The sequence below is a fragment of the Rhinichthys klamathensis genome, unplaced genomic scaffold, assembly GCF_029890125.1.
Source record: "Rhinichthys klamathensis goyatoka isolate OS25496 unplaced genomic scaffold, OSU_Roscu_1.1 h1tg000015l_1, whole genome shotgun sequence".
Taxonomy (NCBI): Eukaryota; Metazoa; Chordata; class Actinopteri; order Cypriniformes; family Leuciscidae; genus Rhinichthys; species Rhinichthys klamathensis.
The window spans coordinates 1,346,495-1,364,887 of NW_026606567.1; the positions used below are offsets into that span (position 1 = coordinate 1,346,495).

Below are 18,393 nucleotides of genomic sequence, written 5' to 3' on the forward strand. Positions count from 1 at the left end.
AGGATGGTTATGGTTAAATATTTTAACACGATAAACTGGAAAAAGATTAATCGCATGTGACCCTAACCCTAACTCATTAACAGCCCTAATCTATACATTTTTCTTTTCTTTACCAAACGTCAATTTGCATCCAGGTTTGCACCCAGCACAGCTATACTCCAATAGTGCAATGGTGGGTTTTTTTTTCTGACATACCATTGCAATTATACAATAGTGAGAAGAATGGCAAAATAAATAGACTTATCAACTTTTAAAGAGAAACTTCCCATTTATTTTGTGGTTGAAACAGGCTGTGAATCAAATCAAACTGTACACTACAGTATATTAAATTAATCTCTAGGTAGAAACTAGTCGTATTAAACAGATGGACAGGTTGAGTGACGTTTCTACATCCTCAAAGCCATGAACCAAGCTAAGCAAGATATGACCCAGAATACATCAAAAAGGGTTAAAAAATGGATATGTTTATGCATTCAGTGTACGTTTCTTATATTCCTAATATAACCTAATATAAAAAAGCAGTAGGGGGTGACAAGTGAATGTCTTTATGAGTAGTTATTCTGTTAGTACGTAAAAAAAAAAAGGATTGCGGAGTGAAACAACTGCCTTTAAGTGTGAGTCACTAAATCTTTCATACTGAGTTGTTCAAAGACAACTCTTTCAGAATTCAGAATTGAAATGTCATTCTGCTGTACCTTCATTTGTAACTATTTTTGTTGGCAGAGCAAAAAAAAAACGACAAAGTAACTGGCAATGCTGAAATATAAGTTACTGAAATATTAACGTGGTGTTGATATAATAAGCAATATCACTCGCAATCACTCTATTGGTATGAATATCAGCAATGCTTGATTGCTCTTTTTTTTTTGCTTACATAACTATAATTTATTGAACTCACATACATTTATCATAATACATGGTGTTTTACAGAAGATAACGATTCTTGACAATGCAAATAGCTTCTGGCAGCATTTGTAAGTAAAAAAAACAACATGTGGAGGTAGTGGTAGAATCATGGTTGAGGATTTGGACTACTAATGAAAAGTGGCATGTTTGATGTCAGGTAAGTGCGTCACAGTAAAGTTTAAAGATCCCCCTTCATTACATTTGTGACATCATGAACAAGGGACTAATGTTCTGGACACCCAATCACTGTATTCCTAAATACAAGTCAAGACTACATATAAAGCACCTTCAGAACAATAAATAGAGTTTGCAGTCATTATAATGCAGCCCGAGAGATGAAGATAAAGACAGAGGCGAGACATGAGTAAATTGGCATGTTTAGTGGCACAGAGAGTAAAACTGTTTACCTCCGTTAAGCCAGCGGACTGTCTAATTTAAATGACCACGGCTTTGTAATCAGCTTTGCAAACTGGCATGCACCACGAGACACACAAATGCAGTCACTGAACCCTGATAATCTCCTAAGAGTTTCACACAGCTCACGCCCCCTCTTCCCCCACTTGCAAACATTCACATTGTTTTTTAGAATAAAAACTCCAGGATAGCGTCAGTGAATGAAGTGACTAATATGGTTACTGGACACTGATCAAATGGCATTTAAAGTGCGCAGTCATGTGAAAACGCAGTAACTTACCACAGCTGTGGCCGTGCCCGCTCCTAATGATGCCCAACTCATGATCAGGGTCAGTACCCCACACACCATAATACTGAAATGGACAAAAAAGAGAGAAAGTGAAGGAATAACAGTTAGACGTGAGGTCAAAAATAAAACTATAAACTACCGTTCGAAAGTTTGGGCTCAGTAGGATTTGTGAAGGTTTTTGAAAGATTCTCAACAAAGAAATAATTTTGATTTTTTTCACCAAGGCTGCATTTATTTGACCAAAAATAGTAAAAGCAGTAATATTGTGATTATTATGACAATTTAAAATAACAGTTTTCTACTTGAATATATTTTAAAGTGGAATTTTCAGCATCAATAATCACGTCTTCAGTGTCACGTGATTTTACAGAAATCATTCTAATATGCTGATTTGCATTTCTTATTATTATCGATGTTGAAAACAGATGTGCTGCTTAATATTTTGGTGGTACAATTGTTTCATGATTCTTTTATGCATAGAAAGTTCAAAAGAACAACATTTATTTGAAACAGAAAACCTTTGTAACATTATACATTATATTTACTGTCACTTTTGATCAATTTAATGAATCCTTGTGCTGACTAAAAGCATTAATAAATTAATTTAAAAACAATTATTGAACCCAAACTTTTGAACAGAAGTGTATGTAGATTTAGCTAATCTAGCCCATAATAAGATCGCCAAAAGGTCTGTGATAGAGCATTCTGTTAAATATAATGCATATCTGATAAAACATCTAGATCAGTGTTTCCTGCAGAATTCTACTATGATACTTATACTACTAAAGTATAATACTATTTGTATTAAAACACCATTAATTACAAATTGTGTAAATGAATATCAACTAAACTTCCAGTTAGTAAGTAAATCCGTTGTTACTTTAAGTAGCTGCTCTCAGGTCACCATGATTTTGCCAAGACAGACTGGTTCCTGGATCAACATATTTTGTTGATCCTGGGACAACATTCCTGTCAAAAAAATGTAGCCCTAACTCTATTTCTACCCCTAAAAATCAGAGGAAAATGATGGTGAACAACACTGATGTAGAAGCACCTAACCCTGGCTGTAAGCCTAAACTTGACATCAACTGTCCCTCAAATCTGATCGGTTGATTGGAATGTTGTTCCATATCATAATGTTCATAATTAAGAATATTGCAAAAGGACCTGCTGAATGTGTGTCTAGCAGGAAACGTTTCATTGATCAACTGCATATGAGCATAAACTCTACGTTGTGCTAACATGATAAGATTCTTGAAGTCACTGAAGCATTCAAAAATTAACCTAGATAAGACTTCGTAAGTAAGTAACTTAATAAGTAAGTAGTAAGAAACAAATTAATGAAGATGTTAACCAATGAGAAAGTGATCAAACATTTGAGCATGTGAGTGATCACGTGAGTAAACAGGAAGTCAAAAGATGAATGGGGTAAACGGCTCCCTGGTGGCCATGGAAAATGGAGCCGACGTTTCCTCAAACAGGCTTTCTCGTCTGAAGATGGTCTTAAAAGCACCAATAAAGAGGATTGGAAGCACGTAGTAATTAGTTAAGGGCGAGCGCACGCTCACGTGGGCAGAGAGATCAATAAGCATTAGTGGGGTAAGTGGGGATGGATCAAAAGGAGCTTCCAATAAGGCAAGAGAGAGAGAGAGGAAAGGCAGGGCTCGCTGGCGACTGGCTAACCACCGCACTCGATGCACTCAGAGTCTTTCCACAGAGGTCTGATTATGTCAGGGGATTTAAGCTAGCAGCGAGAAACAATTCTGCAACACTAAACAAACAATTGAAAACGAGGAAGGATTATATACATGCTGAAATACAGGTAAAATGACATTTGACTCATTGTGTACATACGCATACAAGTACATATTTCATCCTATCTCAATGTTGACATCAAATGGCTTTATGTTTACAATAAAAGGTCATACTAATCGCCAAAGCCAGGTGTCTACACCATACATATTTAGAGCAAACTTACACTGCGAACAGCCATCGAGACTGCTTTGCCAATCCCAGACATGCTAAGAGACAGATGACCAAGTCCAAAATCAGAAGCAGCAGGTACGTTAACCATCTGAAAGAAAGCAAACAAAGATGAGGACGGAAGGAAATGTTCAAATACATATGTTTTCTATTTTGAATTAGGCCCGTTCAATGTAATTGTGCACATTAATTGGAATTATTTAATAACAAAAACTGTGATGAAAATATAATGCACTTAAAGGTGCATTGCGCAAAATACCTGTTTTTCTATCCTATACATGCTTAAAGAACTGCCTGATGGGCTGAATGAGCCCTTCTCTGCGCACTGAGATTGCCTCTATAATCCTGTACAGTAAAATATATAAGAGGGATTCGGGCTCGAATTTGACACTGGGCGTGACGTCATGCGCATTCACGCTCACCAGGCTATGTCTCGCAGGTTTGTGTATTCGCCGGCGCCGCCATTCTCCGCATCAGCGAAGACAACTCGTGCGTCAAAGGTAGAAGATGGATTCAAAGAGACCGGCTTGTAGTCCATTCCAAAACCCCAACGCAAACTCCACGTAAAGTAAAGAAAAGAACAATTTTGTCTAGTGCCACCAAAAGGTCCAAATTGGAGTCAGACAGGCGTCGGAGTAAGACGAGAGTCAACCTCGGGAAGGCATTCAACAAATGGAGAGATCTCCGTTCTGCTCTTGGTCTCAAACGGGATCCTCAGTTGGCTTTTTTCTTGATAAAACGAAAAGATATAGCCCAGTCTCTAATGTTTGATATGGCCAATCTATGTATGACAACAAATGACGATGCGTAAAATGTGTAATGGTTTAGCATAAGCTAGATACATGTACAATCAGAATTGGTTTTACTACCATTGTTATTGAACAGTTTCATAAACTAGGAATTGTGTTCGGAAGAATAGTACAACATGAAACATAAAACAACAATGTTTGTTTGTTGGTGGAATGATCTGCCTAACTCAACCAGAGCTTCTGAGTCAGTAGCCACTTTCAAGAAACTGCTGAAGACATATCTTTTTCGGCAGCACTTGATTCAGTAGAATTAACACTTTCTCTTCTCTTCTATTCTATAAAAAAAAAAAAAAAAAAAACTGCACTAAAATTAAACTGAGAGGGGTTATAGCACTTACGTATTGTTGTCCTACTGTTAGTTTAACTGCTTCTATTGTTCTCATTTGTAAGTCGCTTTGGATAAAAGCGTCTGCTAAATGAATAAATGTAAAATGTAAATGTAAAACATATCCAATAAAAGATGCTAACTATGTTTTTGTGTATGGCCTACCGGTAACGTTAGCCTTGTGTCCATTGCTAACATGCTAAGGTATTGCATTGCATTGGCTATATTGTCTTTTTCGGTAAAAATAGTAAATTGTTCCCGTGAATGGTCCATGAGCGTGCACAACTCCGGTTGCAGTTTCGCTTGTCGCCAGAGGGGGCGTAGTTCTGCAAAAACTCAGAGACTTGCGTTTTACACCTTTAATTATGCCCCTCTTATTCAAAATGGATTGCTGTGGACTGTAGGCCAATAGATACTTATGTTTAATGATATGGAAACAAACAACATAATGACTTACTAAGCCATTTTTTATAATATTTATACAAAGTCTGCCATAATAACCATGTCTTAGAATTATCTTCAGTGCTCTTCTAAGAAAACGTTGCTTATATGTGATTATGTCCATATAATTTGATTAATTAAACTGTGTATCATCTCATTCACTTGCATTTTTAAAAAATCAATTGACAGCTTTAATATTAATATTCATCTTGTGTGATGTGGGAGTGTGCTGTCAGCAGGTCTCTAAGTATGACTTTAAAAGTGGGTGTTTATGGCACTCACATTATTCTTCCGTTGTATGTTTCCCATCTATACGATTAATAATTGAACAGACCAAGTAGACATAAGAATTTCATGAGCTCCAGCCTAGTATGTGAGAATGGACAATCTGCCAAACAGCTCACGCTGAGAACTGAGAAGGTGTTCCTTCCGGTGATCAGACGCACTGTTTGTTATGTCTTATGAACTCATAACATTTTAATAAAAGATTTACAAAATGGCCTAATAAGTAGGGCACAGTTTTCTTACTAATGTCAGAGCCAGCAAAAAAATTGAAACCACATGTAATGTGCTGTATTTTCTGTACTGCATTGATTCAAGGTCTACATGGTTTGGTGTGCTATTGGAATGCCTGGCAAACCACAATCCGATCAGTAATCCTACACCATGAGGACTTAAAAATGCTCACATATCTTGAGACAGAAAGAGAGGGAGGGAACGAGTGAAATATATGGAGACAGAGGTGTATGATGAATCAAGGAAGGGAGTCCAGAGGTTGGGCGATTAGATTTGCCCACGAGTAATGGAGGAAGAGAGGTTTGAGCGCTGCTGCTCAATAGCACAGTCCTTTAGCTGTTTGAAACACTAGCTACTTGTCAATACATGCACTGCAAGTTCATAACGCGCAGGTCTACAAATGGAAATGTAATCTTCTAGGAGGACATACAAATCAATTCAACAAGACTAACAGCTCCAAAAGCAACCTAGTACACATGAGATACAGTAGTAGTGCCAGTAAAGATAAACAAGTAGGGTGAGGGGGGAGTAGGGCAGAATGTTTGAGGAGTTTGGGGTCACATGTTTGAGAAGTAGGGCCATCATTTTTGAGGTGTAATGGACAAAGTTTTAGAAAAGTGGTCATATGTTTAAGGAGTAGGTCAGAAGTATGCAAAATATGGTCAAATGTTTGAGAAGTAAGGCGTTTGAAAAATATGGTCACACGTTTGAGGAATAAGGTCAGGGGCCTCATTTATAAAACTTTGCGTAGGATTTGCGTCAGAAGTGGCGTACGGATGAAACATAGGACGTGCGTACGCACAGAAATATTCGGATTTATAAAACCGTGCGCACGCACATCCTACGCATTTTTCCCTTAATAAATCACAATCAATTCTAAATGTAGCGCAGCTTTTGCGGCTTGTCACGCCCATAGTTGCCCACAAATAGTCTGTGAAACGCCCACAAGTTAATATTCATCGATTGCGAAATCATGGCAAACATAGAGAGGAAATCAAAAAAACGTAACTTCACTCAATGTGAAGTAGAAGTTATCGTTGGCGAGGTGGAAAAGAGGAGAAAAAATGTTGTTTGGAGGGCACAGTGTGGCCATTACTAATGCCAAAAAGGCACTTGAGTGGCAAAAGGTTGCAGACGCTGTAAATGCTGTAGCCTCACAACCTCGGACTGTGGCCGAAATAAAAAAGAAATGACAAGCTACAGATGTCGGTTATAATCTACTTGGAAATGGGAAATAGTTCAGCGCAAATGTAATTTCTTGCAGCTTTCTGAATGGTTGAGACATACGTCATACGTTATTTTATCAAAAATAAAACAAACTAAAGGCATATGCATGAAATACCTGCATGAATACCATGATTCCGTAGCTGATAAAGACATTTTTACTATGAAAACAACTTTCCCCAGTGGACAAATAATACATCTATTTATTTATTTATCTATCTCTCCCTAATTATCTATCTATCTGACTGACTCTCTAGCTATATCTAGCTATATCTGCTCCGCCAGACGGACACATTGGCGAGAATATCAGTTTTGTACATTATTTCGTTCTGTTTACCATCTTATTTATGAGGATGAATTGTATAACATGCCAATATTATTGCAGAACATATTTCACTTTTCTTTTTGCAAATATGTGTTAATTTGCATTTCTGTTGCAGATCGATCAAACAGGTGTTCGTGTAGGCTGTTAATTGTAATAGGCTACTTGCTTTGTGAAGTCTTTGTGTTATTTATGAGAGGCAGTATTGCAGTTTCACACACTTTCACGTGTTTCTTCCATCTGCCGATGGTGTCGCCATTTCTCATTTCACCCGTTTTTGTGCGTACGCCTGGGTCAGAGCTTGCGTGAAGGACCGCACATTTTACCGTCAAGTTTGCTTTTTATAAATACCAATTATTGCGTAGAGAGCGGCGTACGTCTTCTTTTGTGCGTACGCAACGTTTATAAATGAGGCCCCAGATGTTTGAAAAAAAAAAAGGGTCATATGTTTGAGGAGAAGAGCTATAAGTAAAAACAAAAATAGGGTCATGTGTTTGAGAAGGCCAGAAGTCTGAAAAATAGTGTCACATATTTGATGACTAGGGCCAGAAGTTTGAAAAATAGGGTCAGATGTTTAGGGAGTAGAGCCAGAAGACTGGAAAAATAGGATCACATGTTTGAGGAGCGGGGTGAAAAGTAAAAAAAAAAAAGGGTCACATGTTTGAGGAGCAGGGAAAAATGTTTGAAAAATAGGTTCGGCTGTTTGAAGAGCAGGGCCAGAAGTCTGACAAATAGGGTCACATTTTGAGAAAGCCATAAGTTTGAAAATAGCGCACATGTTTGAGAAGCAGGACCAGAAGTCTGAAAAATAGGGTCACATGTTTAAGAAGTAGGGTCAGAAGTTTTAATAACAGTCGGATGTTTGAGGATCAGGGCCAGAAGTCTGAAAAATAGGGTCACATTTTTGAAAAGGCCAGAAGTTTGAAAAATAGGGTCACATGATTGAGGAGCAGGACCAGAAGTCTGAAAAAAGGGTCACTTGTTTGAGGAGCAGGGCAAAAAGTTTGAAAAAATTGGGTCATATGTCTAAGAAGGCCATATGTTTGAAAAATAGGGTAACTTGTTTGAAGAGCAGGGCCAGAAGTCTGAAAAATAGGGTCACATTTTGAGAAAGCCATAAGTTTGAAAATAGCGCACATGTTTGAGAAGCAGGACCAGAAGTCTGAAAAATAGGGTCACATGTTTAAGAAGTAGGGTCAGAAGTTTTAATAACAGTCGGATGTTTGAGGATCAGGGCCAGAAGTCTGAAAAATAGGGTCACATTTTTGAAAAGGCCAGAAGTTTGAAAAATAGGGTCACATGATTGAGGAGCAGGACCAGAAGTCTGAAAAAAGGGTCACGTGTTTGAGGAGCAGGGCAAAAAGTTTGAAAAAATTGGGTCATATGTCTAAGAAGGCCATATGTTTGAAAAATAGGGTAACTTGTTTGAGGAGCAGGACCAGAAGTCTGAAAAATAGGGTCCCATGTTTGAGGAGCAGGGCAAAATGTTTGAAATATAGGGTCACATGTTTGAGAAGTAGGGTCAGAAGTCTGAAAAATAGGGTCACATGTTTGAGGAGCAGGGCCAGAAGTCTGGAAAATAGGGTCACATGTCTAAGAAGGCCATATGTTTGAAAAATAGGGTAACTTGTTTGAGGAGCAGGACCAGAAGTCTGAAAAATAGGGTCCCATGTTTGAGGAGCAGGGCAAAATGTTTGAAATATAGGGTCACATGTTTGAGAAGTAGGGTCAGAAGTCTGAAAAATAGGGTCACATGTTTGAGGAGTAGAGCTATGAGTATTAAAAATAGAGTCGGATGTTTGAGGAGCATGGCCAGACGTTTGAAAAATAGGGTAACATGTTTGAGGAGCAGGGCCAGAAGTCTGAAAAATAGGGTCACATTTTGGGAAGGCCGAGTCTGAAAATAGGGCACATGTTTGAGAAGCAGGACCCGAAGTCTGAAAAATAGGGTCAAATGTTTATGAAATAGGGTCAGAAGTTTGAACAGTCGGATGTTTGATGAGCAGGACCAGAAGTCTGAAAAATAGGGTCACATGTTTAAGAAGGCCAGAAGTTTGAAAAATAGGGTCACATGTTTGAGGAGAGCCCAATATTAACATGACACCTATGCCATATTGTTATACAGTGCTACAGAGGCCCTTCATAATGCAGAGGGCAACTATCTATAGTTAGCAATGGCCCTATAGTATGCAGTGTTTAATAAACAGCTTTTATACCCCCTTCTGCTGAGGTAAAATTTAGTGCAGACCCATATTGTGATATATATCGTATCGTATCGTGACTTTGTTGCCGATACACAGCCCTATTTGAGAAGGCTAGTAGTTTGAAAAATAGGGTCACATGTTTGACGAGCAAGGGCATCTACAACATTCAGACACATTTCTGACCCACATCTACACCAGCAGTCTCAAGAGTAAATAGAGCCAACCTGTCTTTGACCTCTGATGAGACATAGGACATGATGTTGTAAAATATTTCAAGTGCACGAAGTGAAGTAAATGAGCCAACTTTACCCCACCAGCTCAAAGCAGCTCACCTATAGTACTCTATGAATGCAGTTTGGTCTGCGATGGCTGCCAAATCCACTTGCACCTTCCTTGTGTCTGGCATGGCTGTCAGCTGCTGGATAATGTTGTCGGCCATCTGCTGCATAAAGCGCAAGGTTTGGGTGTAGTCTCCCCGTGGAGAAAATATCTCATCCAACCGCTCCAGATGCTCCTTCAGCCCGACCTGCATACTACCCAATGAGTTTCCAACCTGAGAGCAGAGACAAAGAAAATTGCTGATCACTATTAGCAGGCTAATGGATGAATGGCCGTTTCCAATTAATTCTCTATGGGAGTGGGAGGCATGCACGGGTGATCATGGGATTGCCAAAGAAGCAAAGTGGCGAGAGTGACAAAAAGCTGAGATTTTTTTGTTTGTTTAATTATTATAGATATTTGAAAGAATGTTGAGATCCACACATACTTGACAAACTGACTTTTGCAAATGTAACATCCCCCAAGTAAGTGGGATATCTCATTGACAGGTCTTGATCTAGTTTCTCCCAAGCCAGTGGATATGTAAGCTAAACATTTTTGAAAGATGAGTTTTGAACAAAGTGAGGGGTCTTATCCTCCTATTTTGAGGACAGAGAATTAAGAATAAGGCTAGACGGGACAGAAAGAAGCTAGTTTAGAAGAAACAGTACAAGACAGCAAAATGCAGTCATCAATCACAATTAGATTCAGCTAGCTCTAAAAATTGAAATATTTCTGAAAATTGTATGACTCGGTGTGGCCACATTAGCAAAATGTAGCGTGCAAAAAGATCCATTGTCTATAATATAGGGATGTATAATGCACAGGAACTCACTTCTCTTAGCTAACACATCAAATTTGTGTGACTTGAACCATTGCGAAATCTGTGTGGGGAAATATTTCACTCTCACGTAGAATTTCTGAGCCTATTGAAATGTGATTTCACCCGCGAAAATTCACTAACTAAAAGGTAACCGAAGACACCTTTAGAAAGTGAGAGGGTTAAAAAACAATACCCTCATGCTTTGTTTTATGTTTGTCATTGCGTTCATCATAACTTATTAATGAAAAAGATTAAAGAAGAGTCCAAGCTAAACAACTTTTATTGGAAAACATTTACATTAAAAGTGTGAAATTGTTATAAACTATGATACATATTATGTTGAACAATGTGTGGAGATCCTTACAATAAAGCACCCAAACTAAACTGAGACTGTACCAGAGCTGCGTCCTTTCCATCCTACTTTACGGCTCTGAATGTTGGAGACTGACAGAGAACGATCTTACCAAATTGTCAACCTTCCACAAAAAGAACCTCTGGAGAATTCTGCAAATCTTTTGGCCCAAAACCATCTCTAACCAACAAATACTCGCCCGGTACAAGCAAGAAATTATGGAAACCATCCTCATGACTGAGAAGGCGATGGAGATGGATTGGACTAGTCATCCGAAGGGAACAAGATGACATCGCCCGGATTGCCCTCTTCTGGACACCAGAGGGTGAAAGAAAGAGTGGAAGACCCAAGCACACCTGGTGTCGAACAGTGGAAGCGGAACCGAAGGCCCTGAACCACACCTGGGGTACCATCCAGAAGCTGGCCCAAAACCCTGTCTGTCTGTGGCAAACATTTGATGCTGCCCAACATGCCACTGGGCATAAAGGACCCTGAAGAAGCTGAAGATGATATATGGCAGGAAGTAAGCTCATGTTTTGGCTGACCGTCCATTGTTAATACTAAGGTGGTCTTCACAAGTGCTAGGCTCAAAACTTGTTCAGAAAGTAACAAACAAGTTTGAAGTCAGCTTCTTCACTGTTTCTGATAGCTTCACTGAAGCTGGAGGAGAATCAATTATGCTTTCAGAAGGCTTTTGTCATATTACTGCTATTTGACTGCCTGCCTAGGTGCAGAGTTATGACCATGAAATATTCTGCACTTATTGCTTTGAACAATACAGCCTTTGTTTTGTTGGCCCGAATTTACCAAGAGACCCATCCATGTATCGGCCTGTGAGAACTGAATGGTGCACAACCCTGAGGGGAGGGGTAGAACTCAGGTTCATACCAAACAATCAAACCAATTGTGGAAGAAAGCAGTACATGTTTTTCTATTCAACCTTTATAGGAGACTGCTACGACATCATCTGTATTAGTTACCACTTTGCTGCTCACCACACTATAAGTGTGCCATACAATTTTTCAGGTCCTAACACCTAGTCATTTCATAAGTCAGACATCTTATTTTAAAGCAACACCAAGGAACTTTTCCTCTGCAGTCGCCCTACGGGTTGGAAGGGGAATTGTCCATTACCGCTGTCGTAAATAATTTAGCCTACCGCAGCCTACTGTTTATCCAGCACCGGCTTTGGAATCAACAATGGCAGACATCCCAACCTGCAAGAAGTCATTTCAGGGAGGTATATCTTGGTGACTGGATTGTTGACGGGGGGTGGCGGGTTGACTAGCTTTCGTGAGGCACACTCGCAATGTCTCTCGCTCTCTCCCTCTCTGCCGTGCTCGCGCTATGTATGTTTTGCGCGCAGTATGTTCTGTCTCGCATGCGCGCTCTAGATTCCGGGAGATTTTAACTAATTTGCGGGCATCAGGGAGACGCTATAGACTTGGGATGTCTGCAATGGCCATAGACAATTTAAGGAAGTGGTGGGGGAAGTGACGTATGCCGTAAAGCAGTCGAGTTTTGTAGTTATAGAGCTATTATTCAAAAGAGCTACATATTGCATTTCACTGAAACGAAAGCAGAATGAGCAATTATTGCCAAGACTAAGATTTACCAGAAATACCACATGGTGGCCTTTAAAAAGAGGGAAAGAAGAGGACAAATGGACAGACTCAAGCAAATTAACTGTTTTTTTTTTAGCATGCAAACACTCACCGATGTACTGATCCATTATTAATGATGTGATGTCTAATAACAAACTTTAAAATGGATACAGACAATGTGCTATTTAGACAGTCTAGTGTAGCTTATTCTGGTTAAAGCAACACTATGGAACTTTTCAACCTTCATAATATATTTCCAAGACCCTTGTGATGGTACATCGACTTACAATAGTTTAAATGACACGTCTGCCATAGCCTGACGTGGTCTGTATCGCTTTTACTCGCACTATGTAACTTCGGGTTTCGGGTAGTAACCCGAGCACAAAAAGAACTCATAATTTCGAGATGGTGAAAGCGTAATTAAGATTTGTAAAGATTAAGATTGATAAGAGCAAAATTCATGCATTAGAGTCAGTGCCCTTGTGGAAGGTGTTGACACTGTTTGAAATAAAGTTAGACGCATGCAAAATGGCAATCGCTACACCCATTTACTCACGGTTGCAACAGCTATTTTCTGGCACGCAACCACTGGCAGAAGCCATTTAAAAAACTTGGCAGGTCTGAAAACTCCCTCCTCACTTTTCAGCATTCATGAATTCAGTTGTGCAATCATGCTTGGCCTTCAGACTGGTCCTCTTTGCATTTCAGTTTTTAAAAGAGACGTTCACTAAAGCTGAAATTGGATTTATGCCATTTTAGTGAAGCCAAGGGCTGTTTGTTGTTCTCACATTCTGAATGTTGTTTTAGTTACAGCAAACAGTGAAAAGTCTGTTCCAGACAGCTCATTTAGATATGACCGCCCAACCGCGAAGCAATGCATTATACGCGAGTGAGCCAACGATACACTAGAAGAGAGAGAGAGAGAGAGTGACAGCAGGAAGAGTATTAGAGGAACAGAGGATGTCACCACAGGTAATGAACATCAGGGCTGTGTGAGGAGAACTGTTCTGCCAGCCAAATGCTCTGTTTAACAGACTCAACCTGCCGTATGTTGAATTACACAGCCCTCACATCTGAGACATGCTGCTGGAAACACTGTTTGTGGGTTGTTTTAAATAGCATTGCTGTGAATTGAAAGAACCGCCCTATGCACTGTGCATTCTCGGCATAGATAACACAGGGACTTTTTTAATGGGAAAGCAAAGAACTTGTAAACCTGTCACTTAATCTACACCGATTCCAAGAAAGACTGAGATTAGTCGAAAAATTCAGCTTTTTGGCTCAAAAAAAGTGTAGTCTTTCTTACAGCTCATCCTTTTTTTTGTAAGGGATTGCCATTAAAACACGAAGAAACGATTTAAGGGAAGATCTTTCAATTGAAAAATGTGCATTAAAATCACATTGATGCTTACTTTGATGCTATGTTTCCATCCACCTATTTGTATGCACATTTTGGGATATTGGATAAAAAAAAAAACTCTGGATGGAAACGAAAAACTACACATAAATTCAAAAAATGTGCATTAAAAACGTATTAGCTCAACTGAGGCAGATAAATGTTTTATCCGATAAGACGACATGCGCATATCTACTACAATGGAAACACATTAACCGAATAAATCCGTCGATGCGCAACAAGAAAACTCACGTGATTTTGCCTCAACGGTGGATGTGATTGGATAACTGGACTAGCCCGCAGACCAATCGCATCGCAGCATCTCAAATGTTGGTTTGATCGTTCTGAAATGCCTGAGCCAGAGTCTGTCATCAGAATGATTTGGTATAATGACATCCCAGAAGCGTCTTGCATGATTGTGTTCACAGACAACAGGCATCTGAACGTGAGATAACATGACAGAGTTTGTTGTGCTTCGTCTACACACTCTGAGATGCAAGCCATTTGTGATGGAGGAAAAAAAGAGCCACAGTTTCTTCCCCAATTGCAGCAACTTCCATTTTTATTACAGATATTTTGCACCAATTTCCCAGAAAGTGACAATTTTGTTCTCTTAATCACATGGGATGGAAACAGTGCTTTAATTGCAACCGTTTTATGCGATATTCCAATTTCTAATTTTAAGGTAGTTACTCTGTTCTCAACATAGCCTGTAACTTCTTTTTGTTGTTTATCCTCGTCAGAAAACTTTGAGCTACCTGTGTTCAAATAAAAAATAAATAAATAATAAAATAAAATAAAAATTAAATTAAATGGTGGTCTGTGATAGTCGTTCAGTAGCATAGACAGTAAAAGAAATGGACACTCACTTCTTGATGGCTGAGCGAACTGCGCAGGCTCAAACTGAGCTTGACGACCTAGATGTGACGTGAGCAACCTCTCTGACGGTTGTACGTCTTCTAGTAGCTGTGCCAAGAGGAATCTGAATCATTCCCTTCTGAATCTTGCAGAGCCGGAGATCGTGAGTATTAGCTGTCCATGAGCTAGCAGCAGGAGCAACTTTATGACTCTCTATGGGCTTCTCCCTTGACTTTACGCCTCCACGTCCCCCCGATTGCGCGCAAGCTTCTCCTCCTGTCTATACGGTAATTTCTCTACTGTGCGACAGAGAGTCGCGTATTATGACGCAATCGTTAGCCTATTTTTACAAAAACTGCTTCTACGGGGCCATAACGTAAGATACAAGGTACTGGAGCCTTTTATACATTGTCGTGTTTCTTTAGAAATAAACAATGGACAAATGGAGTCTTTAAACGCCACAGATGTAAAGTTATTCGCTGTCAAAGTGACACCAAAATGAATGGGAGTCAATGGAATGCTAACAGCCGGTGAAGGCTTGCTAGCCAATGGCGGCCCCCAGGGGAGACTTCAGTTTCCGGCTGGTGGATTACACTCTTGTTCAGTACTGGGTGTCCTCAAACGCTCTGTGATCAGCATTGACAAACATTTCCACACATCCGTGGATGTGGATATACAGATAGACTTTTAATCCTCTTTAATGCAGATGAACAGATAATCCCAGTCTTCTCTCAGTGCTTACTGCTTTCTCTTGCGGATGAATATACACACCAGATGGATGTGTTTGCATCTGGAGAGGTTTCTAGAATCAACAACTCAAACTTCTCAAAACACTGGAAGTTAAAATGGTGACAGACACAGACCACAGCTCTGTGGCAGAAGTGACGCCTGCAGCAGTGCTGCACTCCTGCGTGTATACGTGTGTGTGTGTGTGTGTGTGTGTGTGTGTGTGTGTGTGTGTGTGTGTGTGTGTGTGTGTGTGTGTGTGTGTGTGTGCGTGTGCGTGTGTGTGTGTGGGGGGGTGCCACTGCCACTCATCACATGATATTCCAGCAGCAGCGAAAAGCCCCTGAGGCTCCAGCTCTTCGTTTTTCAGCATGCAGCATATAACAGGCAAAATTCAGATTTAATCACAAACGTTCCTCAGGCTATTCCAATGAAATGAGACATGATGAGTGACAGGTGAAGGAAGTGAAACTCTTACCAGACTGCCAATGCCACCCAGTGTGTGATTGGCATTATAAATTGAGTAAGTCAACTGGTAAACTCCATCGTTGGTTTCGCTGTTTCCATAGAAACCCACGCCCACCGCTGAACTGTGAGAAAAACAAATCAAGGCAAAACAACAGTTTGTGTCACAAATACAGTTTCATATCAATACAATTCTCTCATGTTGCTTGAAACGGTTTGCTGAAGATTTGAGACATTTCAAGGTAAAGTTTTTTACCACTACAAAGATGAGGAATCAAATTATCCATCTTATGAGATAAAAGATTTTAGTGCAGCTTCCTCAAAGAATCCTGCTCAGCTCGTTTTACATTACTGTTATTACATTTTCTGAAGGACAAAGACACGCTACCGTATAAATGTGTGGGGACGATACGTTTTTTTTTTGGTTTTGTTTTTTTAAATCTTATGCTCTCCAAAGGCTGCATTTATTTGATAAAAAATACAGTAACAAGAGAAATATTGTGAAATATTATTAACTATTTTTTTCTACTGTAATATATTTAAAAATGTAATGTATTCCTGTGATTGCAAAGCTGAATTTTCAGCATCATTACTCCAGTCTTCAGTGTCACATGATCCTTCACAAATCATTCATATATGATGATTTGATGATCAAGAAATATTTCTGATAATTATAAGTGTTGAAAACAGTTGTGCTGCTCAATATTTTTGTAGAAAACGTGATCAAATCAATTTCAGGATTATTTGACGAATAGAAAGTTCAAACCAACAGCATTTATTTGAAATGGACTTTTTAAATAACATTATACATGTATTTACTGTCACTTCAGATCTCATTCTTGCTGAATAAAAATACTAATTTCTTTAAAAAAAAGGAGGTTTTGAGAGATTATTATCACTTGTTAACTTATATTGAAGCACCTTTGTTTCACAGAGTAGACAATTCCCAGGCCCAAGTTGCCCAAACACATCTGACACCAGCTGCTACCGCAATAAACAGTGCGCTCACCAGTACCAGTTTGACTTAAAAATTCATCATTTTGACTCAATCGGTCTCGAGGTGGCTTCTAATGTGAAATCTGAGTAAATATTTCAAAGCAGCCTCCAGGATTGTGCACTACCTAATTAGACTGCTGTGCTCAGAAACCAGTTTGCGCTCTTCTCCAGACAGCATCAGATCAGCATCATTAAGCAAACCTCATCAGAAGCATGTGTGCAGACTGTCAAGCTCTAGGACCGCTCAGTCCATCTCAGCAAAGCATCTAAAACCCCCATTCCCTATGTTAGAGACACAGTCCACTTCAGACGTGATATTTCTCCGGCGTTTTTTGAGAACATCTCCACGTCTATATCTCATTTTCTTTGAAGGCTTCATCAGAGAGGCTATTTTTCAGACTGACAAAAGCAAAAACACTGTATTGGCTGTGACTGTTACATTGGTGTGATTAATTGGATGTTTCAGCTATCTGTCCATCCATACATCCATCCATCTATCTATCTATCTATCTATCTATCTATCAATGTCTGTCCATGTATCCATCCATGCATCTATCTGCCTTGTCTGTCTGTCTGTCCATTCACCCATCCATCCATACATCCATCTATCAATCAATCCACTGTCACGGTTCATGAATCCACTGTCTCATTCTGCTGTTTTGTGTGTGTATGCGTGTCTGTGTGGGCGTGGTTTTCCAATCCCATTGATTGTCTGTGCCAGCTGCTGTTCATCACCGTTCCCTTTATATGTCAGTAAGATCCTTCTCATGTTGTCAGATCGTTGTGGCTTCCCCGGTGTCGTGTCCTGTTCCGTGTGGCTCTCTCCTTCTCATCGTGTGGATCTTCTTCGTTGTCTTCGCCTTTTGGATTGTTTATTGTTCCTGGTTCCTGAGCACGCTGATCTTCACCACCACTCACCGGATTGCCCATCAACGTCCCTGTGTCACTTCTCCACCTGAGTGTTTGTTCCCGGACCTGTGTTCTGTGTTAGACCTGACCATCTTTAATAAACATCTTTTTACTTGCAATTGTATCCGAACTGTTTCATCACAGAACGATCTGACCAGCCATGGATGCAGCAAGTGCGGCCAGTCTGAGTGATTTCCTCGCGCACAGCACCACAAGGATGGATCAACAGGGAGAGGAGATCGGGAACACAGGTCACGCGGTTCAAGCACTCGTGACACAGGTGTCCGAGCTCACCCAACGTCTACAACATCTACATGTTTCCGCTGCGCCGCCCACACCGCCGATTCAGCCCCCCCCGCCGCCACAAGAGAATCTGCCTGAGCCTCGTCTGCCCACGCCTGAGAGCTATTCAGGTGAGCCTGAGTACTGCCGTGCTTTTCTCACAAGATGTTCTATGCACTTTGCATTGCAGCCACGGACCTTTGCCAACGAACAGTCCAAAGTGGCGTTCGT

General features: G+C 40.0%; 1 protein-coding gene across 2 annotated transcripts in view; it reads right to left on the reverse strand.

The window, feature by feature from the left end:
- The window catches only part of ttyh2l (tweety homolog 2, like), a 46,900-nt gene that overhangs the window by 11,796 nt on the left and 16,711 nt on the right, over nucleotides 1-18,393 (reverse strand). For both annotated transcript variants that reach the window (XM_056272399.1, XM_056272407.1), the window contains exons 3-6: nucleotides 15,989-16,100; nucleotides 9,766-9,986; nucleotides 3,588-3,683; nucleotides 1,601-1,673 (exon numbers count right to left, since the gene is read on the reverse strand). In XM_056272399.1, coding sequence (XP_056128374.1) covers nucleotides 1,601-1,673; nucleotides 3,588-3,683; nucleotides 9,766-9,986; nucleotides 15,989-16,100 — 502 coding nt within the window. The remainder of the gene's footprint in view (nucleotides 1-1,600; nucleotides 1,674-3,587; nucleotides 3,684-9,765; nucleotides 9,987-15,988; nucleotides 16,101-18,393) is intronic.